At 41.8% G+C, this 26512-nt stretch overlaps 1 protein-coding gene and 1 non-coding gene across 3 annotated transcripts in view; both read right to left on the reverse strand.

Moving 5' to 3' along the window:
* Window positions 1-11345: 11345 nt before the first annotated feature.
* The window catches only part of LOC102522260 (patched domain-containing protein 4), a 49406-nt gene continuing 34239 nt past the window's right edge, over window positions 11346-26512 (reverse strand). For both annotated transcript variants that reach the window (XM_032463221.1, XM_032463220.1), the window contains one exon: window positions 11346-12000. In XM_032463221.1, coding sequence (XP_032319112.1) covers window positions 11497-12000 — 504 coding nt within the window. In that variant the 3' untranslated portion in view covers window positions 11346-11496. The remainder of the gene's footprint in view (window positions 12001-26512) is intronic.
* TRNAV-CAC lies at window positions 12713-12784 on the reverse strand. The gene has a single exon. It is a non-coding gene; the product is annotated as a tRNA-Val (tRNA).

The raw sequence follows: 26512 nt of genomic DNA on the forward strand, positions 1-26512 counted from the left end.
CGCTTGTCACAAAGCCTTCTGAGTAATAACTGGTCTTTTTTATATACCTTGATAAAGGGAAGCCTAGCTGGTGTAAACCACTTTTTGAAAAGGTTACCAGAACATTTTGGCTAACGTATTACACTTGTCAACTTAGTTAATGGGTTTCTTTCACTGAGAATCGAGTTTTGCCGCTGTGCCTTTATAATATGATTTCTTGACTTGTAAGACAGACATTTTAACTCCGGAATTCAGTAAAATTACAATTAATTCTACCCTTTGGAATCTCTTGGCAATCCTACCCAGTTCTCCCTGGCAACCACACAGCCTCATTGCCTCCATCTTTTTGGATTTTCTGCATCTAAAATATAGGTTAACTTGTCTGCAAGAGAGAAAGTTAGGTCTTAAGTAGAAATCATGCCTCTAGAAATACTTCAATAAAAAGACTACAGGCAATAGGTGGATATAGCAATGGATCAAAGCACAGTCACTCAGGCTGTAAAATAAACTTTGCTCATCACCAGCTTGGCTTCTGCCTTCCATTTTATTACAAAGAAGGCACTACAGGATGGTAGAGGGCAGGCAATTTTCAAACCTTTTTTTTTTTTAATTTATAGGAATTTTTCCTCAAACTAAATCTCTATGGAAATTTACCACATAAAAATATCAGGATGACATGTGTGTTCAGGAGCAGGAAGGAGCAGCCAGGAGTTCTGTGGGCTTAATTCCTTTCAAGGCCCATTGTAACCTCAGTACACCCTGAGGATCCCCCCAGGCTGAGTTTGAGAACAGCTAACAAGAGTCAAGGAACCAGGGAAGGAAAATCAAGTCATACAGGTTCTGATCTTGGTCCCACAGCAGGCTTGAGAATAGTTCTCATGACTTCACTTCCCCATTTAATGGGAACAGCTCCCTGCTTTTCTCTGGGCAAATAAGGAAGCCATTCTCATGATAAAACGGCCATGGGGATAACTTTAAAGGTACATGAGACACCAAACAAAAGATACATTTAGACTAAACTCTCATATTTGGAAATCCAGAATCTCCTCATTGCATAATCACTTTCAACAGCTTTATTTAAAAGCCATGGTTCTAAAATTTGTAAAAAGAACATGGATAATTCCAAACACAGATTTTTATCCATTTCTAGAGAAATAATCTTTACTTTGGCTGTGGGCTAGTGAAATGACAAGTCTTTCATTCAAGAAATAATTATTGAGCATTTCTTATTTGCAAAATATTATGCCAACACAGTAAACTATAGAACGTTGCTTTGACCCTTGACTTTGACAGAGGAAAGGAAGGGAAAGGTGATAGAATTATAGAGCGAATCCATCAATTTGCCATTAAGTATTATAATGAGTCCTCATTATATTCACTACAGTCTCATTCAAAAATCTACAAGTTCGGTGGTCTTCCACTGGTTTCTCTTTGTGTGTGTATGATCTTGATTGGCTTTCATTCAATGAAATGAGCCGTCTAATCTGTTTCTCCCCCTATCTGCCACTTTTTCGGTGGGGGTCCTAAAATGTAGCTGAACCTAATTTTATACCCAGTTCTTCCTGATAAAATGATCTCCCTTTCCTTCATTATTTGGTTTATATCATTGACTTTTATGGTTATACTCAATGCTTTTTATTAAGTCATCTCAAATACAATGAGTAAATAATCTTAACTCATACTTTACTGATTTATATGATTAAGTATAATGTTTAGTTTAGGATGTTCCATTTAAAATGAAAACAGTTACGGAAGTATCCCTGGCCAGGACATATTCCTATTCCATTCAGGCCAAGTCAAAGTGAGGAAGCAGTAGGAAAAGTAGCAGCGTCTTCTTTATATTAAAGTCAAGCTCAGGGTTATAACTTCTCTAAGGGTAACCCAGTGATATCTATAAGCCAAGGCTTGAATCATGGAGTTTTGCCTTGGTCTGGATGAAGGCATTGCTGTCTCATTACAAAGGAAATCACCCATGATGACACACAGGTATTTGATGCTTATATGAACCACCATGTTCCAGGAAGGCAGGTGGGTCTCAGTGCACAAGGAGTCTTCAATTCTTGGATGCCTAAGGCTGGCCTCTAGGACCCTCAAACCAACACAGTATTTATCTCATTTTTTTCTCTGCTGATTTTCTGTTTTTGTTTGATGACTGGGTATAGAAATACTGGCTTGAAAAAAAATGAATCCAGGAAGTAAATCTCCAGTTTTTAAAGGATTTTTTTTTTTAATCTGGATGAGACTTTGTTTTTTACAGAAAAGCAATGGCATAGCCTTAGTGCGTTCTCACCCTTCAAGTGTCAAGAACTTGAACTACAGTGCTTACCCTGATGCAGCACTGCAGAGATCCCGACCCGGCTGGCAACTGCAGCTCTCCTGCATTGGGGATGCTTTTTTCTTGGAACATTCTGACATGACAGTCAAGTCAACGTCAAGTAAGGAAGATAGTTAAGGTTGCTTGTGATAGGTGTGTAGCTGAGGAGGGCTTAGATGCCCATGCTGGAGAAGTGATGGGAGCTGACACAGGAATGTACCACCACGTACTGGATAAATTGATGTCTTTCTCCTTTCCCTGTCTGCTTACATATTCAGGCCTGATTCACTGTCTGATTCAAGAACTAAAAATCAAGGGCATACCATATTAGATAGCATGAGGTCTAGTTACAGATCTTTCCATTATAAAAGTTTTAATTAGCATGTCAGCTATTCTTGAGATAAACAACATCACCAAAATGGGCACACAGCCATTCTCCCTGAGGAAAGCTGTGTTATGTAACAGCACCCTTCCTCACTCCTAAACTCCAGCTACCACCAGAGGAAGCTTGTTAGCAATAAAACGTGCAAAAGGTGGATATGGATTCCAAAGAAAATAAGATTCTTAAAGAGGTCAGGATATAATTACTACTAATGTTGGACAGTACTACACAATAAAAAGTATATACTATTCAATGCTACCTCAACTGCTTGGCATAAAATTCAGCTTCTTGCTTGCTAGGTCAAGATCTGTTCCCTTCCCAACTCCTTCTAAAGGTCTACAAAAACCAGTTAGTGACACTACATCTTAACTTACTAAAAACTTCTGTCCCTGGAGGTCCGTTTCACAAGCACCAAAGAATAGAGACCAATCTAAAGACATTAAAACTCAAGAATAACCTGTAAAAATAGGAACAGTAAGACATCCAAGCTAAAGATACCCAAAAGTTAAGCTTTCTCTTAGAAAAGCCATCATTAAGTCAACATTTGTAAAGTGTGTGCTACAGGCACTTTGGACTAGACACTGGAAAAGATGCCAAAGTATACCCAGTTCCAGCCCCCAAAGAGCCACAAATCTAGACGAGACAGCATATAGCCCATATGTCAAATAAATGATTCACTGATCAAAGAGTAAAAGTGGAAAATATGTTAAAGATCAATCAATCCAACTTCTTTATCTTGTGAAAGAGAAAACATGGTGGCGGTGGGGGGAGTGGGGGGGGTCCAAAGAGAAGTCACCTGAACTGACAGGGACTAGACTGGATTCCAAGTCTTTTGATTCCAAGCATCTAAACATTGGAATATTTTCACATTATTGGCCGACCTTTTCCCAAAGGAGATAACTATTTTTCACCAAGAGCAGGGTGGCTATAATTGACATGGCTAAAAAAGCAGCTCCCGTAAGAGAACTTTTAGCAATAGGGTTATTTGGGGAGCGCTTTTGATGAGTTTAATGACCCTGAGTAAAACAGGTCCTGTGGCAAAACAAACTTTTTGAGAAACATTTCCAAAATCATAACATAATCATTAAAAAAAACTTGAGCTAACCATTGAAACTCAGAGAGCTCATTATGTGTCAAATAGTGTGCTGGTTCAAGTCAAGGAAAATAAAAGTGCCCAAGAAGTAACCCCTTAGGTCCCCGGCAACACCTTCCCTTTCCTAAGCCCAGGTACTGTCTCCAGCAGAACTAAGAGAGGCAGCTGGCTGTGGAGCTGATGAGTTCTCCCGGTGGCCTCCCCATTAACAAATCCCCATCTGTCACCATGTCTGCTTGAGACATTAGCCCAAACAAGTTTCTAGACAGTGTTTTATCTAAAAATGTTGAGCATGGGCCACATTAGGAAATGCATCTCACATCATGATCTATTATTCAAACAGATATATTAAACTGAAACAAAAGTATGACTCAATGCTTCACTACTATGTGCAACACCTTTTGGTAGTTCCCGTCCCTTTCTATTCTCTTTTCTTCTCCTTAAGTGAAATATAAATGTGGGTCATGATACATTAAATAAGTTTAATGACTCTCTAGTAGATCATCACCCATTTGAGAAATGCTAAGAGACCATTCAGTCATTAATTCCACATATATTTATTGAGTGCCCACCTTAGGCTGGCACTGTTTAAAGTATTTGGAAAATAGCAGTGAATGGAGCCATGGAAATTTACATCCTTCAGGGGCTTACATTCTATTGCGGGGAGACAGATAATGAACAAGTCAACAAGTAAAACATACTGTATGTTAGAAGCGGAGAGGGAGATGGGAAATGCTGGTGAGGTACTTGTGGTTTTGGATAGAGTGGCCAGGAAAGTCCCCTCCAAGAAGGTGACATTAGCATAAAGACCTGCAGGAGGTAAGAAAACAAGTTCACAGATATCTGAGGAAGAGCTTTCCAAGTGTAGAAAGAGAGACAGGTTGGACCAGAAGTCAGAGGGGCAGCAGATGCCAGATTTGTTGGACGTTGGATGTCACTGAATATCTGTGTCTGTTCAGTTTGGTTTAGGTGGGAAGCTCTCGGAGGAATCTGAGCAGATAAGTGATAGGATCTGCCTTGCAATTTAACAGAATCACTCTGCTGGGTGGGACTACTGGTACTACTGTGAAGTCATACATCTCCCCTCAAAGAGCAATTGCAAAGGCCCACGATTTCTAGGTCTCTGTTCGGGACTCTCATTCCCATAGCGTAGGGCACATCTAACGTTTGTCTTCCATCCCCAAATGATCAAATCACAGCCATTTCATTAGTAATAATCTCTTCTCGAAGCCTTTATAGCAAGAATCTCTAGAATCCACCTCTTACCAGCTCACTCACATTGTAACTGTGTGGCGGACTGTACTTTCCAAAGATGGCCACGACCATGGCTCCCATTCCACATGCTCCCCTGCAATGTGACTCTGCCAATCTCTCAGTTCGCTGCCACTCTCTCCAGTGGCGGCATCCCACTGCCCTCCTCCGGAATCTGGGCTGGCCTTAGTGACTGGCATGCAGCCAATAGAATATGGCAGATGTGAAGCCATGTCACTTCTAGGTCTAGGGCAGCCCTGGGACTTCTGTCTTGCTCTCGTGCAATACTTTTTTTTTAAACCATGATGATGAAGCGGAATAAATCCTCATTATCTTTATCGTTCGGCTTAATTTATGTGGAAGAGACAGCTGATGCTCATAAAATAATCCATTTACTCTCCTAAATTTTCCATATTCCTTTGCACTTACCTTATGGTCATATGTCTAGTTCTGGCCAACAGAAGGTGATGAGAAGTAACGGTATAAGTGGGTGTGATTTCTCTAATTAGTCTTTCTTTTGTGTCCATGGCTGGGAACACAAAGTCTGAGAAGACAAGCTGCTGTGAGATTGGAGGTATCCTATATTCCTGAATCTCTTTTGAAAAAGTGTTTCCAGAAAGAGTTTCCTGATCCACACCAAACTGTGATATGAGCAAGAAATCAATCTTCGTTGTGTTAAGTGAAGTGGACTTAAGGCATTATTTGTTATTGCAACGTGGTCTAGCTGACCCTATTACAGTTCCCATGATCTGGCATTACAGTCACTCTTTTGCATACACTGTACACCCTCTCTCCCTCTCTTTTTTTGTTTCCCCTGGGAGTTTCTTTCCGATGAAATTCACCTGAATGCCTATTCAACTCTTCCCCCAAGCAGCTATATATGGCTGGAGTGGGTACAGAGTCAGCAGCCACACTGACTGATTTCATTTTTTAATTCGTGAATGTAAACTTCAAGGGGGCCCTCGAGCTTCCTAGTTGTTCACCTAAATTTTCTTCTTTAATTCATTCTCCATTTTTTCCGAAGTGACTCTTGCAAACTCCCTTCATGTTCCCCAAATTTATTTTTCATTGATGACTTGCTTCCTATTTTACTGATGAAGCAAGCTGAAGCCACAGAAGAGAATTTCCACATGGTCCCACCCCGGCATGGACCAGTCCATCTAGATCTGTCCACACATTTTGCCTTCCTTTATCTTCACTGTAGATGAACCGTCTAGGTGCTGATATAAAGCCGGTGACTTTAGCCATGCTCTGAATCCTGTCCTCGCTCTCCTCCTCAGTGACATTGCTACTGCAGCCTTCATCTCTCCGCTTTACTAGGAAGCTTTTCTCACTTGTACACCCCCGGTAGTATACAATCATTATTTCCCTTTAGTGCAAAATTCCTTGGAGAATTAGCTTTACTCCCTGTCTTCACTTCCTATCCTCCAAGCTCTACTGAACCACTTTAAATTACCCTCAGCACTCCTTTACAGCAGCTCTTGTCAAAGTCACCAGTGCCCTTCAAACTCCCAAATCAAACGACCACTTCTCAGTGAGCACGGTTTCTGAGCAGCTGTTGGAACAATTGATCCCTTGCTCCTTCGTGAAACACCTCCCTTGCTTGACTGCTGGTACACTGCTCTCTCTCGGCTCTCCTGCTATCTCACTCGATAACATGGTCTTTCTTAGTGTCACTTGCTGAATCATCTTCACCTGCCCAAGCTGTAAGCATCGGAATGCTCCCGGGCTCAGGTCTTACACTTCTGTTTTCCATCAGTGTTTATCTTTCCAGTTGATCTTATCAGATTCCATGGCTTTCATTATTAGCTAATGCCATGATGAATCCACACTTTATACTTTTCAGCTCCAACTTAACAGATTTTACTTCTGAACCTGACCCATACACTGCCTTATATAGCCAACTCCACATTTCCCCCCTTGGATACTTAATAGGTATCAAACTCGGCAGATAGGAAACTAAACTCTTGTATTTTCCCCCCGTGACTGATTCCTCCCACAATCTCCACGACAGCCAATGACAGCTGCTTTCGATTAGTTATTCAGTCCTCAAAGCTTGGGGTCATCCATGGCTCCTCTTTCTCTGACATACCATACCCAGTCCTCAGCAAATCCTGTCAATGCTATTTTCCAGTATATAGCCTGGGCCTAATCCCTTTTTGTCACTGTGTCACTGCTCCCACGCTGTTTCAAGTGCCCATTAAATCCCATGAAGACTTTGCAACAACCTCTTACACAGTCTTCCTAGAACCATTCTTGCTCCATTGAGCCTCATTTCCATAAAACCTAAGTCAGTTCACATTCTTGTCTCAAAACGCTCCCAATAGCTTACTAGTTAAGTATGATGTTCTCAGTGCCCTACATGACCTGGCCCTACCCTCCCTCTCCCAATACTCGGACCGTTGCCGAGTCTGCTCCAGCCACACTCCCTTTCTTGCTCTTCCTGAACTCCACCAAGTAAGATCCACCTCGGAGCCTTGGAACGGATAGCTCCTTCTGTCAGAGGCACTCTTTTCTCAGCTGAGCCAGGGGTGCTTCTTCATTTTATTTAGCTCTCTGTTTCAATTTCACGTGTTTAGAAAGGCTTTTCTCTGACCACCTCTGCTCTTTATCTCTTATCCTGTTTTATTTTTATGCTTTACATCACTTATCAATACGACACAGTTTACATTTATTTATTCATTGTCCTATGCCTTCCCTGAGCAGGCTTAGAAAGTAAGATCCAGGCGGGCAACAACTTGATCCGTTCTGTTCAATATCCTTTACTCCAGAACACAAAAATACCTGGAACATGGTAGGTGCTAAATAAATATTTGAATATATTAATAAATAAATGAGTATGGAGCTCAGTTTTGGATTACAAATGAGAAAGTCTCATATCTGGGAACCTTGGGTTCACCTGAAAAACAAACAAACAAAAAAAAGCGTCATCTGCATATGTCCGGTGGCGTCAGGCTGACTAAGGTAAGGTTCCTGGCCCTTGAAACAATTTCAGGATGGACAGCAAAAATAATAGTGAACCAAGGCACTAATGTCCCTGGCAACTGTCCACAGAAGATCAGCAAGACGCAGCAGGAGCCAGCTTGGCGTCTGTGTGTGATATTAGCCCATATTTCTCCTTCCAGAAAGAGGAAACACATCCACATAAAGCAAATGAGGATGAAAAAAAAAAAAGCTGACAATGAGTTATAAATTAAATTAGTGGCCTTCTCATCAGTTTATGCTTGTATAGAGAAAGGACGTTAGGATGGAGATAAAAGAGGTCATTTTAGGCTTTTTTTAAAAAAAGTGTTTTAAGTCTGGATTTCTCTCTCTGAAATCTTTTCTAGAGAGAACGTATACCTATGGTCACCTTCTTTTCTAAGCCTAAATCTGGAGTGTGGAACTCGACAAACATACCTTTGCTGTAGGAACGTCAGGCCAAAACATAAAAATTGGTACAGGCGTAAAAAAAGGCAGGATACAAAAGTTCAGTGTGCACGCCTCCGAAATGACATTGGGGATTTTAAATGGATGAGTGGTCAGAAAAAAGAACAATCAGATGCAGCATAAAAGGAAGATAGATGGTCAAAAATAGGATGGTGGAAAGCGTAACACCTCAGCAACAGACCCAGCTTCAGGGATCAGTTCTAATGAGGATGAACGGTCTGAGTCCTGCAGCATAATGGAGTGAATATTCACTCCCTTAAAGAAATCCTTGCAGGAAGATAGGAAGAGAAAGAAGTTTACAAAAAAGAGCTGGGCTTCTTTCCCTTACAGCCGACGAACATTGGATTATGCAGTTTTGACACCATGTAAACTAATTCATCAAAGGACTAGTTTTAACCAATGCTGTGGGTACCAGCAGAAGATGAGTATCTGCCCGACTCAACTTACTGATGCTCAGTATCGCATTCATCTCACCGCCGTCACAGAGATGTGCTCCGTGTGTCTGAGGCTCTGCACGCAAGGCTGTGATTTTTCATTCTAAAGCAATCTCTCTCTCTCTCTCTCTCACACACACACAGTCAACAAAGGAGAAATAGAGATTAGAAGGTTGAGGATAATACAAACTTTAAATGGTTTTATAAAGGAATGATCAAATTCTAACTTTGGTTGAGGGATGAAATGAATAACATGGGAGGATCTTCAAAATTGAAGACTGAGGAGTCCAGATCCTTCATTTAATAGATGAAGAACTGGGACAAAGTGACTCTAAATAACTCGCCCAACGAAACATACAAAAGTGGAAAAGCTGGGATGAAACCCAAGATGTCCCCGTCCTGTGACCTATCCCTTCCTGCCATTTCAATCTTGGTATCTTTACGATTAGGATCATTTTACAAACAAAACGAAGCACAACAAAACCAGCTCCCCCTTGATGGAGCACATATTTTAAGTAAGTTTATATGTATGGGTCTACTGGTGTTATATTTTCAGAACATAGCAGAAGAGTTCCTTTCAGAATATTTTATGAACATGAATTGCAGGAATGCTGAAAAGCAACCATCTACCAGGCTTTGGGAGTCAGCATTGCCCGTGTCCAGGGCTGATTTATGATTGAAAACGTGACCAAGAGAGGAGAAAAGTGTAAAAAGTGTTATGTTTTAGGGTCTGGACATTTTCCTCACTGTGGCATTCAGTGTTCTTATTTTTATTTTTAAGGAATGAAAACACCACTGTGATCTCACATCTGAGCCTATGATACAACTCAGCATCACTGGAGACAAGTTTTCTCCTTACGTGTATGGAATCTGTAATTCTATATGCTATAGAATTTTCCTGGTCAACTTTTCCACCACCTAATTAGATTTCCACCAGTTTTACTACAAGTCCTCGTGGCTCTAACGTGTCTAATTTGTCCATTCATCTTTGTGAATCACGCTGCATGATTCTTATATTATTATTTTAAGTCAAGAGACTTAGCCCCTAAAATATAACAAGTATAAATGGTTCAAATCTAGGCCCATCATCATTGGTGAAAAAAAAATTTCATACAGTTCTTTAGTAACTAGAAAAACTCTTTCTGTTCACAAGCTGAACATACATTTAAAGTTCTTTTGGAAATGGAAAAACTCTTTTTGTTCACAAGATGAACATGCTTTTAAAGGTGATATGCAGAATGCAAGGAAGACTTTCTATTTCTTGAAGTCAGGGTCTGTTTTCTGTTCATCACTGAGTCTGCTGCACTTCCCACACCAGGTTAACGACTAAACCTTGGTGATACTTACTGAGTGCTTACTCTAGACTGTTAGTTTTAGGTACATTCTATTATGTGCAAAAGCCAATTCTTTGACTTTTTATCCTCATGATTATTATCATCCCATTATTAGCCTCATTTGATACAAGAGGAAACTGAGGCTTATACCGAGATGAACTAACAGGGCCACAAGGAAGATGGGTTTCCAGATAAATCCACTTTGCAGTGTGGCTCGCAGGAGTGTTTGTTTAGGTCAAAAGGAAAAGGGCCCAGATCACCCTGAAGACTTTCTGACCACATGTCTACGTCTTCTTTTACTTGATAATAAAACTGTAAGTTAGGGCTGATGTTAACCTGGGGAGCGAAAGGCAATTCTCTGATAGCTGAAGACTCTCCTGTGTATGTCAGTTTACCACCTCGAGGCCATTTTTACAGCTTAACCTCCAAATCGCTGCAGGTAGGGAGCTGTATCACATCTGACAGAGCTCTTTGGTGGTACCACAAATATCACCATGATCCTCTCTTTTCTGATAAGGTCCATCAATCTTGTTGCTGAACTCACTTTTCTTCCCAGACCTGATCTTCTCTTTGGCAAACACACACACACACACACACACACACACACACACACACACACACACACTCTCATGGCCTCACATACCATTTTCCAGACCATTTATGTACATCTGAGAAAAAACATACAAGAAAGGGTAATCTTGACTAAAGAGACTCATGAATTAAATTCACCTGCGACAGAAAAATTTGAGGACACATCTCTAAGTGGCTGCAGGAAATGCTTAGTTTAAATGAGGTGGGAAAATGGCGTATATCCTCTGTGAAAACTTTGAAATGAATTAATAATCAAAGCTTAAGGAAGAGGTTCTTTGAGATTAGAACATATCGGTGGTTCTCAGAATTTTCATCCCATGATATCCACTCTTCGCCACCATCAACTTGAGGATGCAGCACGAATATGAACCACAACATTTTGTGTGAAGCAGGTTTTGAATTTCCTTAACCCCGTAATTTTCAACCTGCAATTTTTTGAGGAAGCTGAGTAGAGAACTGCAATCACATGTACTTGAAAAACATTTGACAGCACTGAAGTCCCTGGGGCAAATGGGAAGACGGGTTGGTCAGCCTATAATTTACTGAAAAAGACGTAATCAGGTGAGACAGACACCACCCCAAGTCAATGTCAGCGCATCCCACAGGGCACACCGATGCAAAATTAAAACAGACTCCCACCTGAGAATTCAAGAAATGTACTACCTTGCCCCAAACCGGTAAGAATCCAATTACCACAAGGATGGATATTTACCCATGGCGAAGAACGGGATTCCCAGCAGGGTGGAGTTGTACTTTCCGTCGGTGATGAAGAAAACCCCAGCTGCCGTGACGATGGAGATGCACACGGTGAGCACCCCCAGGAGGCCCAGGAAGGGCTTGCCCCTCAGACAGTCCTTCATGGAGCTGGAGAGGGTGGCCGTGGTCAGGATCAGCACGAGGCTCACCAGGACCTTGCTCCTGGCCAGGATGCTGGTCTTGTGAAAGTCTCTCCAGAGGCTGAAGGATGCTAAGGAGTAGAGCTGGAGGCCCCGGCGCTCCTCCTGGAGCCTCCGCATGAGCTTGCAGAACTCATTCTCCCACTTCTCCCCCAGGAGGTCCTGGGGGGCAGAGCCATAGGTCTGGAGGTAGTAGGTGATTTGAATGGCTCTGGCTGACTTGACCCGCTGGTCCTTGCTGTTTGGCACTTCCACTACTCCGCCCAGCTGGTGTCCAATAAAACTGCTCCTCCCATCCTTGAAAACAGAAAAAAGGGGAGACCTAAGTTACCAGAGGGAGGCACACTCCAGGGAAGAGAGTCTTACTCTATGTGAAGGAGCGCAAAAGGCAAATGGGTAGGCTCTAGCGATTGTGGAACTAATGTGGGTGGAGCAGCATGTTAGGAATTCATATCCAACCTTTGGGGGCTACATGGGACACCATGCAAGGTGAAGGGGATCAGAGAAGGTGCACAGGGCATCATGAAGTTATACAAGACTGGCCACATGCATAGGGAAATGTACATGAACATTATTTGCATCTCATCCACACCTTCACTCTCACCCTTTCCTTCTATGACAACTCCTTTATGTGGGATCAAGTTTAAGCATTCAGTTTCAGCCAGAAGCAAAGCCTGGCATGAGTTAACAACTTTTCAAAAATTAAAAGGATGATATATGTAACAGAAAGACGCTAAACTTACTAGGGTTAACACACACTCACAGTAACATGCATGCGAAACACACACGAAATGTTACAAACATCCATACTCCTTTATATTCTGGGGGGTGCAGCTGTGTATTGCAGAACAAATTGAGGAAAATCCTGTTTTTCACACATAATTTAATAGGGTTGAAATGTTTTCTAAATATAATGTGAGCACCTGTTCCCTCATCACAATATTCCTTTATTTATTTTTTAAAATTTTATTCGGGGGTGGCAATTAGGTTTACTTATCTATTTATTTAGTGGAGGTACTGGGGATTGAACCCAGGGCTTCATGCATGTGAAGCATGCACTCTACCACTGAGCTATACCCTCCCCCCACGTTCCCTTTAAGTAACTGCCTCAGTTGTAGGCTGGCCAGAAAAACACACTGGACAATACCCTGACATGAGACTGATAAGACCTCAGGTGGGGTTGTTGAAAATCACCTCGTTTTCAAGATTATACATGAAGTAGAGTAGACAAGATCATAAGAGGAGGGTATGTGTAAGAGAGGTGATCGCTCATCTTTAAGGAACACAAAGGTGGACACTGCGTTGCGGCAACAGGTTCAGAGCAGTACTTCTCAACCCGTGTTCCTGACACTCAGAAAGAAATCCCTGACAGTGGTCGCCAAATTGTAATCAATTTGGATATATCTTATTCGCCTCAACTGTCGTGTACTTCAGTGGCAATGGCTGTCAGATGGAATGTCAAACCCAATAGCGGGCTGCGAGAGATGGAGAACAGTTCTGAAAGTGTGCGTCAGGTCCTGGAAGAGACACAGGCACAAAAGAAAATTTATGCCGTGAACAGGTTGTGTGTTTGCTGCATCAGGCAAGACCTTTATCTCGTGAGGATATGAAAGTGTAGAGTCAGAACAGGAAGCAGTTCTTTCTAGGAGGGCAGTACAGGGGGGTAACAAACCCAACAGTGTGGGAACCACGGTTGTTCTCACAGAGATGTGAGGCACTGGACACTCAAGAGGCACCTGTAACAAGTGCTGTGGACTTGCTGAGACCAGACACCTGCATCTGAGGCACCTGTCTGTATCTGCTCCAAAGCCACCCTCATCCCTGAGAGTGTGCTGAAACACAAAAAGTTCGAGACATGCACAGAGAGTACAAATACTGTTGGTAGGAGCATCAAGAATTGCAAGAGACAAATTCTGTACTCACTCTGTGGACCCATTTCCCCTCGCATGTTAAATAAAAACGATCTTTCTATTTAACTCAACCTGACCAACTCTCAATGAAAAACATATTTCTAAATAAGAACGTACTTTGAGGGCTGTTTTCCCCTTGGCTTGGTATATCTCCCACTTTCCACGGCATCTTTGTAATTTTCCCATCTTTTTTTTTTTATTCCATATAAAAATCAAACTGAAATTCTGGCTGTAGATTCCCAAGGCTCTCTTTAAAGTAAACTCTGTGGGGTCCTCCGGTGAGATGCAGATGGAAAGGGAGCGCAGCTCTGGGGAAAGAGGAGGAAATCCTGCCCCAGCATGCTACCCTGGTTTCTACTTCTTTGAAATCCTATCTGTGACACTGACCTGTGCTTTGAATGATTTGAAAAAGAAAGTATTTCAGAAGCTTTATTTGTTCACCTAAGAAGGAACAGTTCCATCTGTCTTTACTCATTTCTGTCATCAAAAAGACTTCTCAGGGATCTTTAGCAGCGGAACGAAGATTTATGCATCCCTCAGGCCTCATTTGGAGATTATAGTGATCAAAGAGGGTGCTGATAATGTGCCTGGACAAAAGTCAAAATTTTAAAGAAGGCAAAGTGTAGATTTTTAAGTAGCTGATCTATATTAGGTTTGGCTAGCTGCTCTCATCCCTTTTGAAATTGTCTAATTTCCACTTTTTACAAAAATTACTTCATAAAAGATATGCTTTCATCTCATTATATTTAAATGAATGTAACAAATAGGATGAATTTCTCTGTCTTGATCTACCCTACAGCATGCAGCAAGACAAAACAAACAAGGTCTTTGGACACCCTTAAATCCAAAGCTCTACTGAACAGTCTGCACCTTGTACAAACCATCGGCCCAGTCACCCTACTCACTATCGTCCTGAGAAAGACACTTTTATACATTACTTGTAAGAGCTAGTTCTACTATTTTGTAAGTGGCGGTAGTTTCCCAAACAAATCAATTTATAGGTGCTTCTGTGTCAGAGAAACAGTGAATATAACATATACTGCAATTATCCAACTGGCCCAGGATCTGCCAGAAGTCAGGTGGGAATAATGGAGCGGACACTTAATCATGTGACCCAGAGTCATGCGACCTGGGCTGCAGTGTGCATCTCAGGCCAATCGGATAAGAAGCCGTTGGCTGGTTGATTTCCCCTTCTAAGTTTCATTTTTCTCATCTATAAAATGAGTGACACGAGCATATGAGTAAAAATGTTTACATGCCGTTGAAGAAATTTTTCAGCTCTGTCACTCCGTGAATTGCACTGACATCACCAGCTTACGATGAATTTAAGTCCCATTTAACCCATATCCCTAGGTCCACTTCCGCTCTTCCTCAGTCTGTTCTTCACTCTGAAGCCCAGGCCTGCTTGGACAGTTCTCAGTGAGGCCACATCATTGCTGCTGGTCTAGCCCTCAGACCTCGTTCCCTGAACTCTGCTCCAGCTGTTCGGGTCTCTCTTCCTACTCCTGGAATGCACTAATTTTCCCCTCATGGCTTTGGCACCTGCTGACCCTTTGTCTGGTCCTCTATGGCCAGGGCCACTTCCTCACCGAGGTCTCAGCTTCAAAGGGACCCTCTGAACCACACGCTCTAAAGTGGTCACCTCCTTCTTAGCAGTCACTCTTTTACTTAGCCCTATTTTATCTTCTTCCTACTAACTATTTCTATGTGAAATAAGCTTACTTAATGATTTAACTCCTCCTTTCCTGTCTCCTCCATGAGAACATATTCTTATTGAGAGCTGGCACCTTTCCTATCTTGCTCGCTGGTCATTTCCCTGGGCCTAGAACAAAGCCTGGTATATATGAAACACTCCATAATCTCTGACTCAGTGAATTCATCCTGAGGTGTATTTCGCTGCTCAAAGGTTATTTTTAAGCAGCGACTTCATTAAGACAGGAAAAAGTAAAAGGTTTTTACCAAGTGTCTGAGGACAAGAGGAACTCAGATGAAGAGAGGTGTGTATAGAAATGAGAGGCTGGTAGAGAAAAAGTAAACTTTATACTTTTTAAGATTTCTTTTATCTAGTCTACTTTCACTGCGCACCAAGCGTTTTCAGTAAGCTAGTGAACAGAGGCGAGGACTTGGTACCTGGGGAAAGGATTTGCATGCATCACGGCCTGGAGGCAAAGAACAGCACTTGATGGTCAAGAAACTGAAGGATGTGATGGGACTGAGGCTGGAGAAGGAAGCCGGGCCTCTTCTGTAAGGGCCATGAAAGGTTTAAGTCTAGTAAGGAGCTGGACTTAACTGTCCTGTAACAGGAAACCACTGGGGAGTGTTAAGCAGGGGACTGGTATTTGATTTACCCTGCGGAGTGCTCTCTCCTTACACTGTGGCAAATGATTTAGGGAGTCAGGGTGACTCTAAAGGAAGGAGGTCAGTTAGGAAGTCCCTGCAGTATTTTGGGTTCTTGATGCAGCATGAAAAAGTGTCATCCCAGGCCACCTCTGGAAGGTAAACTGTGCCACTGTGAAATCAATAGAATTTCAGGTCACATCGCTGTCTCACGGCCAGGAAGGCACCTCATCACGCTATTGCTCCAGGAGCAGTAATGCCAGAAAAACAAGATCTGGTGTTCTTTCAGTCTTACTAGGTTTACTACTTTGTAGCTCTTAAAGTTACACCCACCCCATCCACACCTCCACAGTGGAAGAGGAAATTAAACTCATAGAGACAAGATCAAAGGACAAATTCTCCAAGAGAGAGGAGAGGAAAGAGACATCGAACTATTGTCATAAACTATTGTGCAGAGAACAAAAATGACTCAGCGATGCTTTGAAATTAAAGGGAAGTCGGTGTCGTGTCTGTTCACACAAGTGCGAGGTGGACATGAGGACGCTTTCTGAGACTGCAAGATACTTCGGCAGCACAGCTGCCATTCAGCTGGCACTCCGTGTCTCGTGAGTTTCGATGAGGTGGACACAGCAAGGATACTGGAAAGCTTTAGCTGGTCAGTTGACCTTTATTGCTGGAAGGAAAATCTCCCCATGTACGGTAGGTAGGGGCGTTTCTAAAGGAAAGGTACAATTTGTGGTGGTGGTTTGTTTAAATAAGATTTTTTAAAAATCATGTTTATTTCCTAACATCTCTCTTTGTTTTATTCTCAACACTGGATATACACACAACATAGGATTAAATAAAACCATCAGCTATCTTGAATTTCCTCTTTAGAGCTTCACTTTAGCAAAAACGAGCAAATGACGAGAAAGCAAGTTCCTACAAGGTCATTAGTTTGAAAAAAGAATCAAAAGTCATTTTCCAAATGAAGAATTTAAAGCATTAAAGTGCATTAATAAAGAATAAATCAGATTTCTCAGGTCCTATTACTAAGCTGGAACAGTGCAGTGGTGTGTTTTTGATTTTTTTTTTCCAAAGAGGAAGGTTAAAAGCGCAAGGTTTCTGTGTTGTTGACATGAAATAAGCACTTCAGCCAACGAGAAGATAAAATAAGGCTAACAAAGCGCTCTAGCCTATTAGCTTTTGCACGTGTGGCAGACTCAGCCCTAAGACTTAAGAGCTTGATTTGCATTATCCTGGGTAACTCTTCCAGCCTCTCTCTGAGGAAGCAGTATTCAGAAGTGGCCTCAAGTCACCCACCAGGACCCAGGGGCTCAGCCAGAGGAAGTCAGCGTCAGGTTAAACAGCCACGTTGCACAGCCAATCCCCTGGTTCCCGTTTCTGGCTCATAGTCTTAACACAGCTGTGCATATGTTTGACTAATTTGTGAATAGACTTGAATGAAAGGAAGAACAAAATAGCAGTTACGGACACAGACTCAAGAGTCCACTGTCTCACTCAGAGTCCCAGGGTCAACACTGACGAGCTGTGAATGTCTCTTCAGCTTTATTATTGGTTAAAGTAAGAATCATAAAGCGCAGTGAGGGTCAAGGGTGTTCATGCATACAAAACGCTTAGAATAGTGTTTGGATATTATTAGGACGTCATAAATTAAATATTTGAGTGATACTGTTGATTTACTTAGCCCTCTAATATCATTCCACACTTCCCAGCAAATGTCTGTAATGAGATGGGAGGAACAGAGGGTGCAGGGTCCGGACACCTGGCTGTAAGCTCCCGTCCTGCTGCTCCACGCAGGGTGAGAGAAGACAAAATGCTTGGCTTCTCTGAATGCCAACTCCCTCATCTCCAAAATAAAATATTTGGCTTATAGTCTCTCTAAAGACCTCGTTAGCTCTGTATTTAAGGATTCATCCGTGGTAAAATCATGAGACAAATACAAAGTAGGCTAAAGAAGTCTGCCCCAAGGGAAAAAAAAATAAATAAGAAACACAAGATGACCCATGTTCATTTCCATAGGAACAAGAAGCTTTTTATCCTTTTTTGACATCTAGACCCGGTAGCTTTTTCTTCTCTTAGAGTAATTTCCAGACAGAATTTTCCTTAAATGGAAAAAGATCAAGAATTTGCCTCACTTTACCGAGATGTAAATCATCTCTCAGTAGCCCAGAGAAATTAATTTATTTCTTAGGTAGTAAATTCATTTTTCCTTCAGGTGTCTATTTCATGAGCATCCTCTGTACTATACTGGTTTGCTTATCACCTAGGGTAACTACATTTAATTTCTCTTCAACTCATACAAAACCTTTACACACATTTATATGTAGCGTGTGGAAGTAGAATCAATATCCACATTAAGTGCGTAGCATATAACAGTGACCCTTTTATTCTTCTGTAACTCATATTTGTGACCCTATCTCTGAAATTTCCATTAAAAATAATATTACTATTTTAAGTGAGTCTTTCACAAAGGGATCACAATGACTCCTTCGGACAAATATTCTGTGTTAAAGGAGACTGAGCTCTGATGCAGATCCATACAAAGGAAGCTGGCAGGAGCCCTCGAGGAATGCAGACAGCCTCCTTCCGGGGAGGGATTGAAAGTCCACCATTAGCCATTGTAGCCTTTCCTTTGGGCTAAGAAACTCTCCCAGAAAGACTCTAGGTGACAACCACATGCTCTCTAAGGAGAGTGACACCTGGGCCATCAGCACTTCTGGGCGGAACAGCAGACCAGACTAACAGACTCCAGAGGCAGACAGACCTCTGTGAGATGGAATCACTAGCCTAGCAGGGACTAAGAGGACTTTCCAAAGAAGGTGGCATCTCTGCTGAGACCTGAAGCATGAATAACAGTCATCCAAGTGAAGATGGGGGACTTAGTTGGTGAGAATGGGGAGGGACGGTCTCCCAGGCAGAATGAATAGCATGTGCAAAGGCTTAGAAAGGAGGGTAAGCATACTGCGCTCCTGGGACTTTGATAATGAGGTGGAGGCAAGACTGGAATGCAGAGATCGGAACCGGTAGTGAGTATGGAGATTTGCCTCTTCCAAAGCTCTCTTTGGCTGTAATGTGAAAAATGAACTTTAGGTGTGCCTTGGGGATTGGGGGGGACACTAGAGACGGGACATGGGGTCATTTTCCTTTGCCTTCCTCACAGCATCATCTAATCTAAGATTTAACCTAACGGATTGGACTAACTGATTGGCCTAACTGATTACCTAACTGATCTAAGCCAAGACTTACCTAACTGATTGGACGAACATCAAAAAAAGATTTTCAGATGTGATAGAGTGCACACCTATTCTGGAACTAAATTTCCCCCACACCTGGGGTTTTTTTTTTTTTCCCCAAAGAACTACGTCTTCCAGAGTGCTGAGGGATTCTTGGAGAAAAACTTACTTTCTAGAGGTGCAGGGGTTGCTGAAAGTAACCTCCTTATTTTAATGACCTCCATAAATCTAACAAATTAAAACAACACCCATGTTAAGTGTCTAGGAAGGAAAATTCTAGTCCATGTGTAGAAAACAAGACTGTGACAAATAAATGGAAGATAAGTCTCTTCTTTGGAAGCGTTTATACTTCTGTTATGGAAACAAAGCCCATCAGATGACAAGAAAATAAAGCCACACAGGGCATTAGAACTCAGAAGGTGCTCCTGAAGAATCAAGACAACTGCTGAGGGCTGCAGAGTAACATGCCTACAGCACAAACTCAACCACGTGAAAATAAACATGCACGTGTAAAGGTTCAAAGGAAATTGTCAAAATTTTAGCATTGGCTCTTGTTTGTTAGAAAATTACAGGTCATGTCTGCCTTCTTGGTTATTTAGGCTATTTTATACTATCTTTTTAAAAAAAACCTATTGACTCATCAACTAAAATAATAAAAATAAGTGTGCTAAAGGAACAGGATAAAGGATAAGTAGAAGTGGGAGGGGTAAATTAGGTAAGACTTGTAATCAAATTTCACTTAACAGGCGGTGGGAGAGGAGGGAAGCCCAGGGGTCGGGACTCCCTCACACCCAGGCTCAAGTTCTAAGCAGTTTGCCTCGTGGCTTCCAAGTCAACTTGAGTTATGCTGGTTCATTCTTCTTCATGAAGGACTGTGGTTTTGCCCGCTGAGACGTAACGAACAACAGTATTTTACTTAAGAGTTACAGGTGAGTAAGAGCAGATTCCCGGCTTCTAAGCATAGGGTAAAGCATTAACACACACTTAACTGATCTGACCTTGCCCTCGGCTAAATGTTTTATTTTCCGAGAAAAGACCATGAGGACCTTGGTGGCTCAGCATTGCTCCCCTTGTACTGAACTTGAGTTCCAAAATGCTCCTCATGAGGTTCTTTTTAATTTTCTGTCTTTGTATCTTTCCTTCCCATGCATTTTTTTCCTTTAATCAGAAAACAAAGGCCAAATTACCTGACCAATCAAACAAAAAAATATGTTTGAGGATTTGCTATGCATAAAACATCATGCTAATAAGCAAAAGCTGATTTCTTTTTCTTACATTATCTGGATAATTATAATCATACAGCACTAGATTACAAGATTGATTAAAACTTCCAGGAGATATGCCATTAATTTAGGCAGTTTGAAGATAGTGTTACCATTTATGGACTCCATTTTCCTAATTTCTATTTTTCTTTGCTTTCCAAGATTGTATTACATTTTCATTCTAAGCAGCCTCTTCTGATAATGAATATGTGTTGCCTTTTACCATTATTTGTTTGATCACTCCAACTAGACTTCCGAGTTCAGTGAAGATAGGAAATGAAGGTGGTACCTTTTTCTGGCTAAAGGGGACTAGCTGCGGGACATGCACCTCAAGGAAATGTACAGAAATCGACATTGTAAAAGAAGAAGCCAATGGTATAGACTTCATTTGCAGTTGTGGATGAGGTTACCTGTATCTTTGATACAACAAGGGTAACACTTTTTTTCTCTACTGAAGTTGAATCAGGTCTGAAGACCTCATGGTCTTATAGGAACATCCTCCCTCCTACCTCTTTCTTGATCCATCTCTTCCCCTACCCCTCCTTTCTCTCTCTCCCACTCTCTCTCTCTTTTTTTTTTTTTTTCCACTCTCTACCTCCTCTCCTCTGGCCCCATTCCCTCATTTTTCTCCTCTCCCAGCTCCTACCTCTGTCCTTCCTTTACTTGAAAGGCAACAACCGCAAAGCCACAGTTAGGGATAATTATTGAACTATGTCAGTAAAACGCCAGATAAAGAATACAACGCTTGCTTAAGTCCATTTTATCTTCGCTAAATTACATTTTCTTTTTAATCCCCAAAAGGACAGACATGCTTTGAAAGTGCTGTGTGTGACAGACACTCTAATGAGAGCCTTACAATTGTTCTTTCCCACTACCAAGGCATTCAGCCTCAAAGATATTAAAATAATTGAAAGCTTTTCAATAAAGCCAAGAACGTAAGTGGTCTCCCACTTCTGGCTGCATGTGGGAGCTAAATGTTATCCTCTCTCAACACAGGAGATGAGGGGCTCACCTTTGTAACTATGTTAACAACATCTGGGTTGATATGACAGATTTTAGTCAAGTACATGAGCTAATTTTTAAACTATATTCTTGGATGTCTAGCAAAGGAGCATCTGGGCGCCTCTGGGAGGTGAAATTTTTTAAATTAATTAAAACCTTAAAAATACCTGAATGAAAAATTAATTCAAAAGCAAAGTGCTTGATTTTGCTTGATAATTTAACTTACTGCAAAAGATTATCCAGAAATCTTTAAAGATTTAGAAAATAAATTTCCCTTTTTATTCCTTGAGAGGAAGAAAAAATACCTTTCTGGTTGTTTTTGTTTGAGGCTAATATTAAAGTTTCTCTGCAATCCACTTACAAATGCTCATCTGATGTAGGAAAAAACTGACTCAAGCGAGTTAAGTATGTTAAGCAAGGAAGTAAGCCAGAAGCATATTAAGTTATGTCTAATGACTGTAGACTTTAGCTTTAGTAAGGCAGGTAACATTTCATGTTATTTTATTATTTAAATGAGATCAATGCATGGAATGCTAACTTGCACATGCTCTTAGTTTCATACCTACATAAGGCTTTTTACTTAATAATATTCACAAATTAAAACCTTTAATTTGATCTTATATCCCCTTTTCTGGTTTGGAACATATGGTAACCTTAACAAGTTAGGCGGTAGTAAGTTACGGTGAGTAAAGACACATATGACGCATAATCCCATCTGGTTTTGACAATTGGTTTACTTATATTTTTAGGCAAGAGGGGAAAATTTTAAGATAGTCTCATTATAATGATAGTAATCATCACTGTGAATTTATCATTCAAAATTGGGCCGATTTTCTGCGGATCAACCCACATTCCAGCCTTTGGGAGTGTAATTGCCTTCACTACATAAACATGATTGCAGCTTCTGCTTGGCCACACATAAATATCCCTCTTAGCTGTGTCACTTCTCATATTACCTAGCCCTATTTCATGGAGTTTGGAGACAAGGCTTCTAATCAAAATTGCACTCCTGTTTGAGGCTGGTTTCAATTTGCTTCTGAATTTTCCCAAATAGTGCCAAGTTTCAGCAGCCCCATTTCTCATAATTTGACATTCAATATATTTTTCCCTTCAACAAATCACCACCTTTCTTCGCAAAGGACAGAACTTTAGTACAGAGAATTCTTCCAAAGCTGCTCTTACAAAATGTTAAGAACAGGACTGAGATCCCTCCCCATCCTGCAGAGGAAACACATACAGCACACATGACAGGTCACATGACCTGGCTGCCTTGGTGGTGACGCCAGGTCACCTCAGCATCACGGGCCACATGGCTGGCGACAGCCGCTTAGTTCAAAGTCTGAAGAACTTGGATTTGATGGCTGACTTGGCCGCTTAGAACCGCCATGACTTTTAGAAAGTTACTCAGATTCTCTGAGCCTCCTTCTGTAGTTGTGAAACAGGACTGTCTAGCACATGAGCTTTATTATGAGACATGTTTGATGATATTAGATGAGGAATGGCACCCCCGGTATTATCTTTAGGGGCTGTCTCACAGCTACTTACAATATGATGGTTGAGGGATTCAATGATTTTAAAACGAATTAAAAACAGACCATGGCCCCTTGGCACCAAAAACATTCCATCAACCCTCAGCCTACACTGCAAACACAAAACATTTCCAGGGCTCGCTAAGTAGGGTATATTTAGCTTAAAGGAGGAACAAAAGATCCTGACTGTTCCAATCCCGACTGTCCACTTGCCATATGACCAGCTGCGTGCGGGTTCGGAGGAAAAACCGTACTTGGTATTTTTAGGGGAAACCTAAAAGAGTTGGTTCAAATTTTGTTTTAATAAACTCCAAATGATCACCTAGACATAGGATTTCCCTAGTCCAGAAAACAATTTATTGCCAAAGTAAATTTTCTGGGACAAGTGAGTTCATGAAGTTTACACTCCTGCACTGTGAGCTTCTCAAGACACGCTGGGCTCAGACATGGAGACAGGCCTGCGTGTCGGCATCAGACAGGTGGGGCTTCTGGATGTGACAAACTCCACAGTGAAAACGGGGCCGGCTGCAGCTCTGTGGCTTTCTTTGCAGCCAACACTGTGATGGAAATAAGAACTAAAACTCCTGAATCCACCATACAGTGAGCCGCCCCACTCAAAGTTCCTGTAGCTAACAGCGCCTGATGAAATCATCAGGAGCCTCCCAGAGCTTCCCGGTTTTGTCACTCGTCTTTAAATCTCATGTATAAAGTGGCAGCAGGCAAAACCCAGAGAAGGTTATCCTACACCCACGCGGTTTATTTTGTGTTTGTTGACGTGTCATCCGATCACCTTACTGGACTGTTCCAAGGAAAACAATGCCATCGAGGTAATTTGCAGCAAACTTTGGTTTGAATGCATTTGTTTCAGAACAAGACGTCATGCTTGCTCTCGGTATTCAGTGTTCTCTCCCATAGTCTGTGACAGGCCAGAGGCGTCACCGATGTTTGCTCACAGGATGCCAAGCACACTGTGTCTAACACAGTGTCAACAGAAACTCCACGTATTTCATCTTCCCCATTGATCGCAGATATCTTCATTCAGATGAGTTGATTCGATCAAAGTGAAGAGGAGGGAAAAATGCAGGGTAAGAAATGCAAGTACAGAAAGGGGACACAAAGACATTGCTTTCAACTGAACACAGTCAACCAAGAATGCGTTTTTCAGAGCACCTGCTACAAACGAAGCGATTTTGCAGACATAAAATTATAAAAGCCTGGCTCATTGGTCTCTAAGAACATTCTCTGTCACTCTCCCTTACTGCAGCACAGATTAATTCCCTATCATTTTGCAAATAGAGGATTCGAGGCGACTATGTCAGGCCTCCTTATGAATAAGGTGAAAGGCTCTCCTTTTTTACAGAGTTTATGTAAAGACAAAAGCTAACATCCTTCATTTACATGGAGGCACTTTATGGAAGCAGGGTTCACTTGGTAAGTGGGTGTCTGTTTTGGCTGAAAAAGATCAGGGCTATTTGAAGCCACTGCAATCAGTTACATAAGCAGGTATTCAGGGGAGACTTTTCAAATGCATATTGCTGTCAGTGCACTGTTAAAAACACCAATAATAACACACACCAAAAACAACCCTCCCTCAGAGCCAGTGCCAGCAGCTGTCTGCACCGCATTGGAGCTGTTTACCAGGAAATACTGAGTGAGGTTCTAAAGGAACAAAGTGGCACTCAGGACGGAGCTACCCAGTTTGGAACGATAAAGGGCTCCTGGTGTAGGAGGGCAAAGGAGGCCCACCACTGCCTCCAACAGCAGTTTGAGCAATGATGTTTGTTACTGCTCATCTGGAACAGAAAAGGGAGATGATCCCGAGGGAGACATCACAAGGGACCCTGGGTACCACCCGAAGAAATCTGAACCTGGTGCCGCTGAAAGTCTTTAAAACTAAAAGTGACCTGGTGAGATACATGGGTTAGAAGTCGCCCCTGGTAGCAAACGGAAGGATGGTCTGAAATGCCTATGTGTGTCGTGTTGGGATGTTACAACAATTTCAACAGAACGGTAGACAAGTGGGTTCCAACAGAAGTGCAGGTGAGGGGTGGTGAACCCCTAAATGGAACAGGTGGCAACAGAGAGAAGAGAAAGTGCATTAATAAAGGGCTATTTAGGAAGTACAATGGATAGAACTTGGTGCCTGAGTGAGTGTGAGAAAGGAAGGAAAGAAGAGAGAAATAGGTAGTGATTCCACAGTGGGGCTTCGGAGCCCTGCAGACCATGGGGGCGCTCCCCGAGCTGAAGACCACATTTGCACAGGATGAGGGGACCAGGGGCGGAGCTCTAAACATCGAGTCTTAGGTCCCTGAAAAACATCAAGCAGACTCGTGTATGGAGATACAAACCAGTGAAAGTATGGGGAGTTCGTTTAAGACAGGCTAGAGGTGAATACTTGAGAGGGGTCACACAGCTCACAGGCTGTGGGAAGACTGGATGCTGGGGGGAGAATCCATGGGAATGAGGATGATAAGGACAGGAAAATTCATAAAAAGGCGAAACAGCGCAGAAAACCGAAAACACTCCTTGCAGAGTCTATACTGACGAAACATTTCACCATCCCTGATGGGAAAAATACGTTAAACAAAGGAGGGATTATAATGGATGGCAACCCATTTGCTGACACTTATTTAATTATCTCAGAATAAATTTTCATAGGACATGGGCTTACAATACCCTCAAATGTTCCAATTTGTTGAAATGATAGTGGTTCAGATCCAAAGAAGAGTCTTCAGCTGGAATGTTTTTTCAATAGGAAAACTTCCTTAACAGGAAATTCCTGCCAGTCAAGTGATGCTGCATCTTGTTCAGCCTTTGGAGATGAAGGATTTGCCTTTTAATGAGAAATCTGCATTTCATTATTATGATGTATCCTCTGTCCTTGACTTGGTTATTCTCCACAGAAGCAGGGACTTCTTTGGATCATGTGTTTAGCACATAGTAACTACAGATTCCAGAAAATTTATCTCAGATATTTTTTAAAAGCCCAGGTAAAGTGAGTATGAAAAAGCCACACTCTCCTCTGCTGTCCACAATACAAAGAAAACCCTTAGAGGTGATCTCACGAATTTCCTGTTTCACAGCCAGACATCTATGAAGACTGAACAAGTCATGAAAAGAGTCGTGTTAGGTTAGGTCATTGAATATGCTCAGAATTATTTGTAAAGAGGCATTTGATCACTCAGGGCCACATGAGTCAGCAGGATATTTTAAGCAAGGAAATGGCTGTGTGTGTGTGTGTGTGTGTGTGTGTGTGAGTGTGTGTGTGTGTGGTGGGGCAGTTGAGGGGGTAGGGGTCCAAAATTCTAATTTAATTTACCAGAGCAACACCTTGAATAGACAGAAATTAGCTTAAATAATAAAGAAATAACCCAAATGAGCTCCTATTTATGAAGCAATAGTTTATTTGCATGAAGAATAATGTTAGCAACTTACTACATCTGCTGGTTAGAATTAAATAATAAAATGGGCAGGTTTTTCACGTCGGATCAATATATGACCATTCAAGTCACCATATTTCTAAGGGAACTTCA

Source organism: Camelus ferus, chromosome 20 (genome assembly GCF_009834535.1).
Source record: "Camelus ferus isolate YT-003-E chromosome 20, BCGSAC_Cfer_1.0, whole genome shotgun sequence".
In the NCBI taxonomy this organism is placed as follows: Eukaryota; Metazoa; Chordata; class Mammalia; order Artiodactyla; family Camelidae; genus Camelus; species Camelus ferus.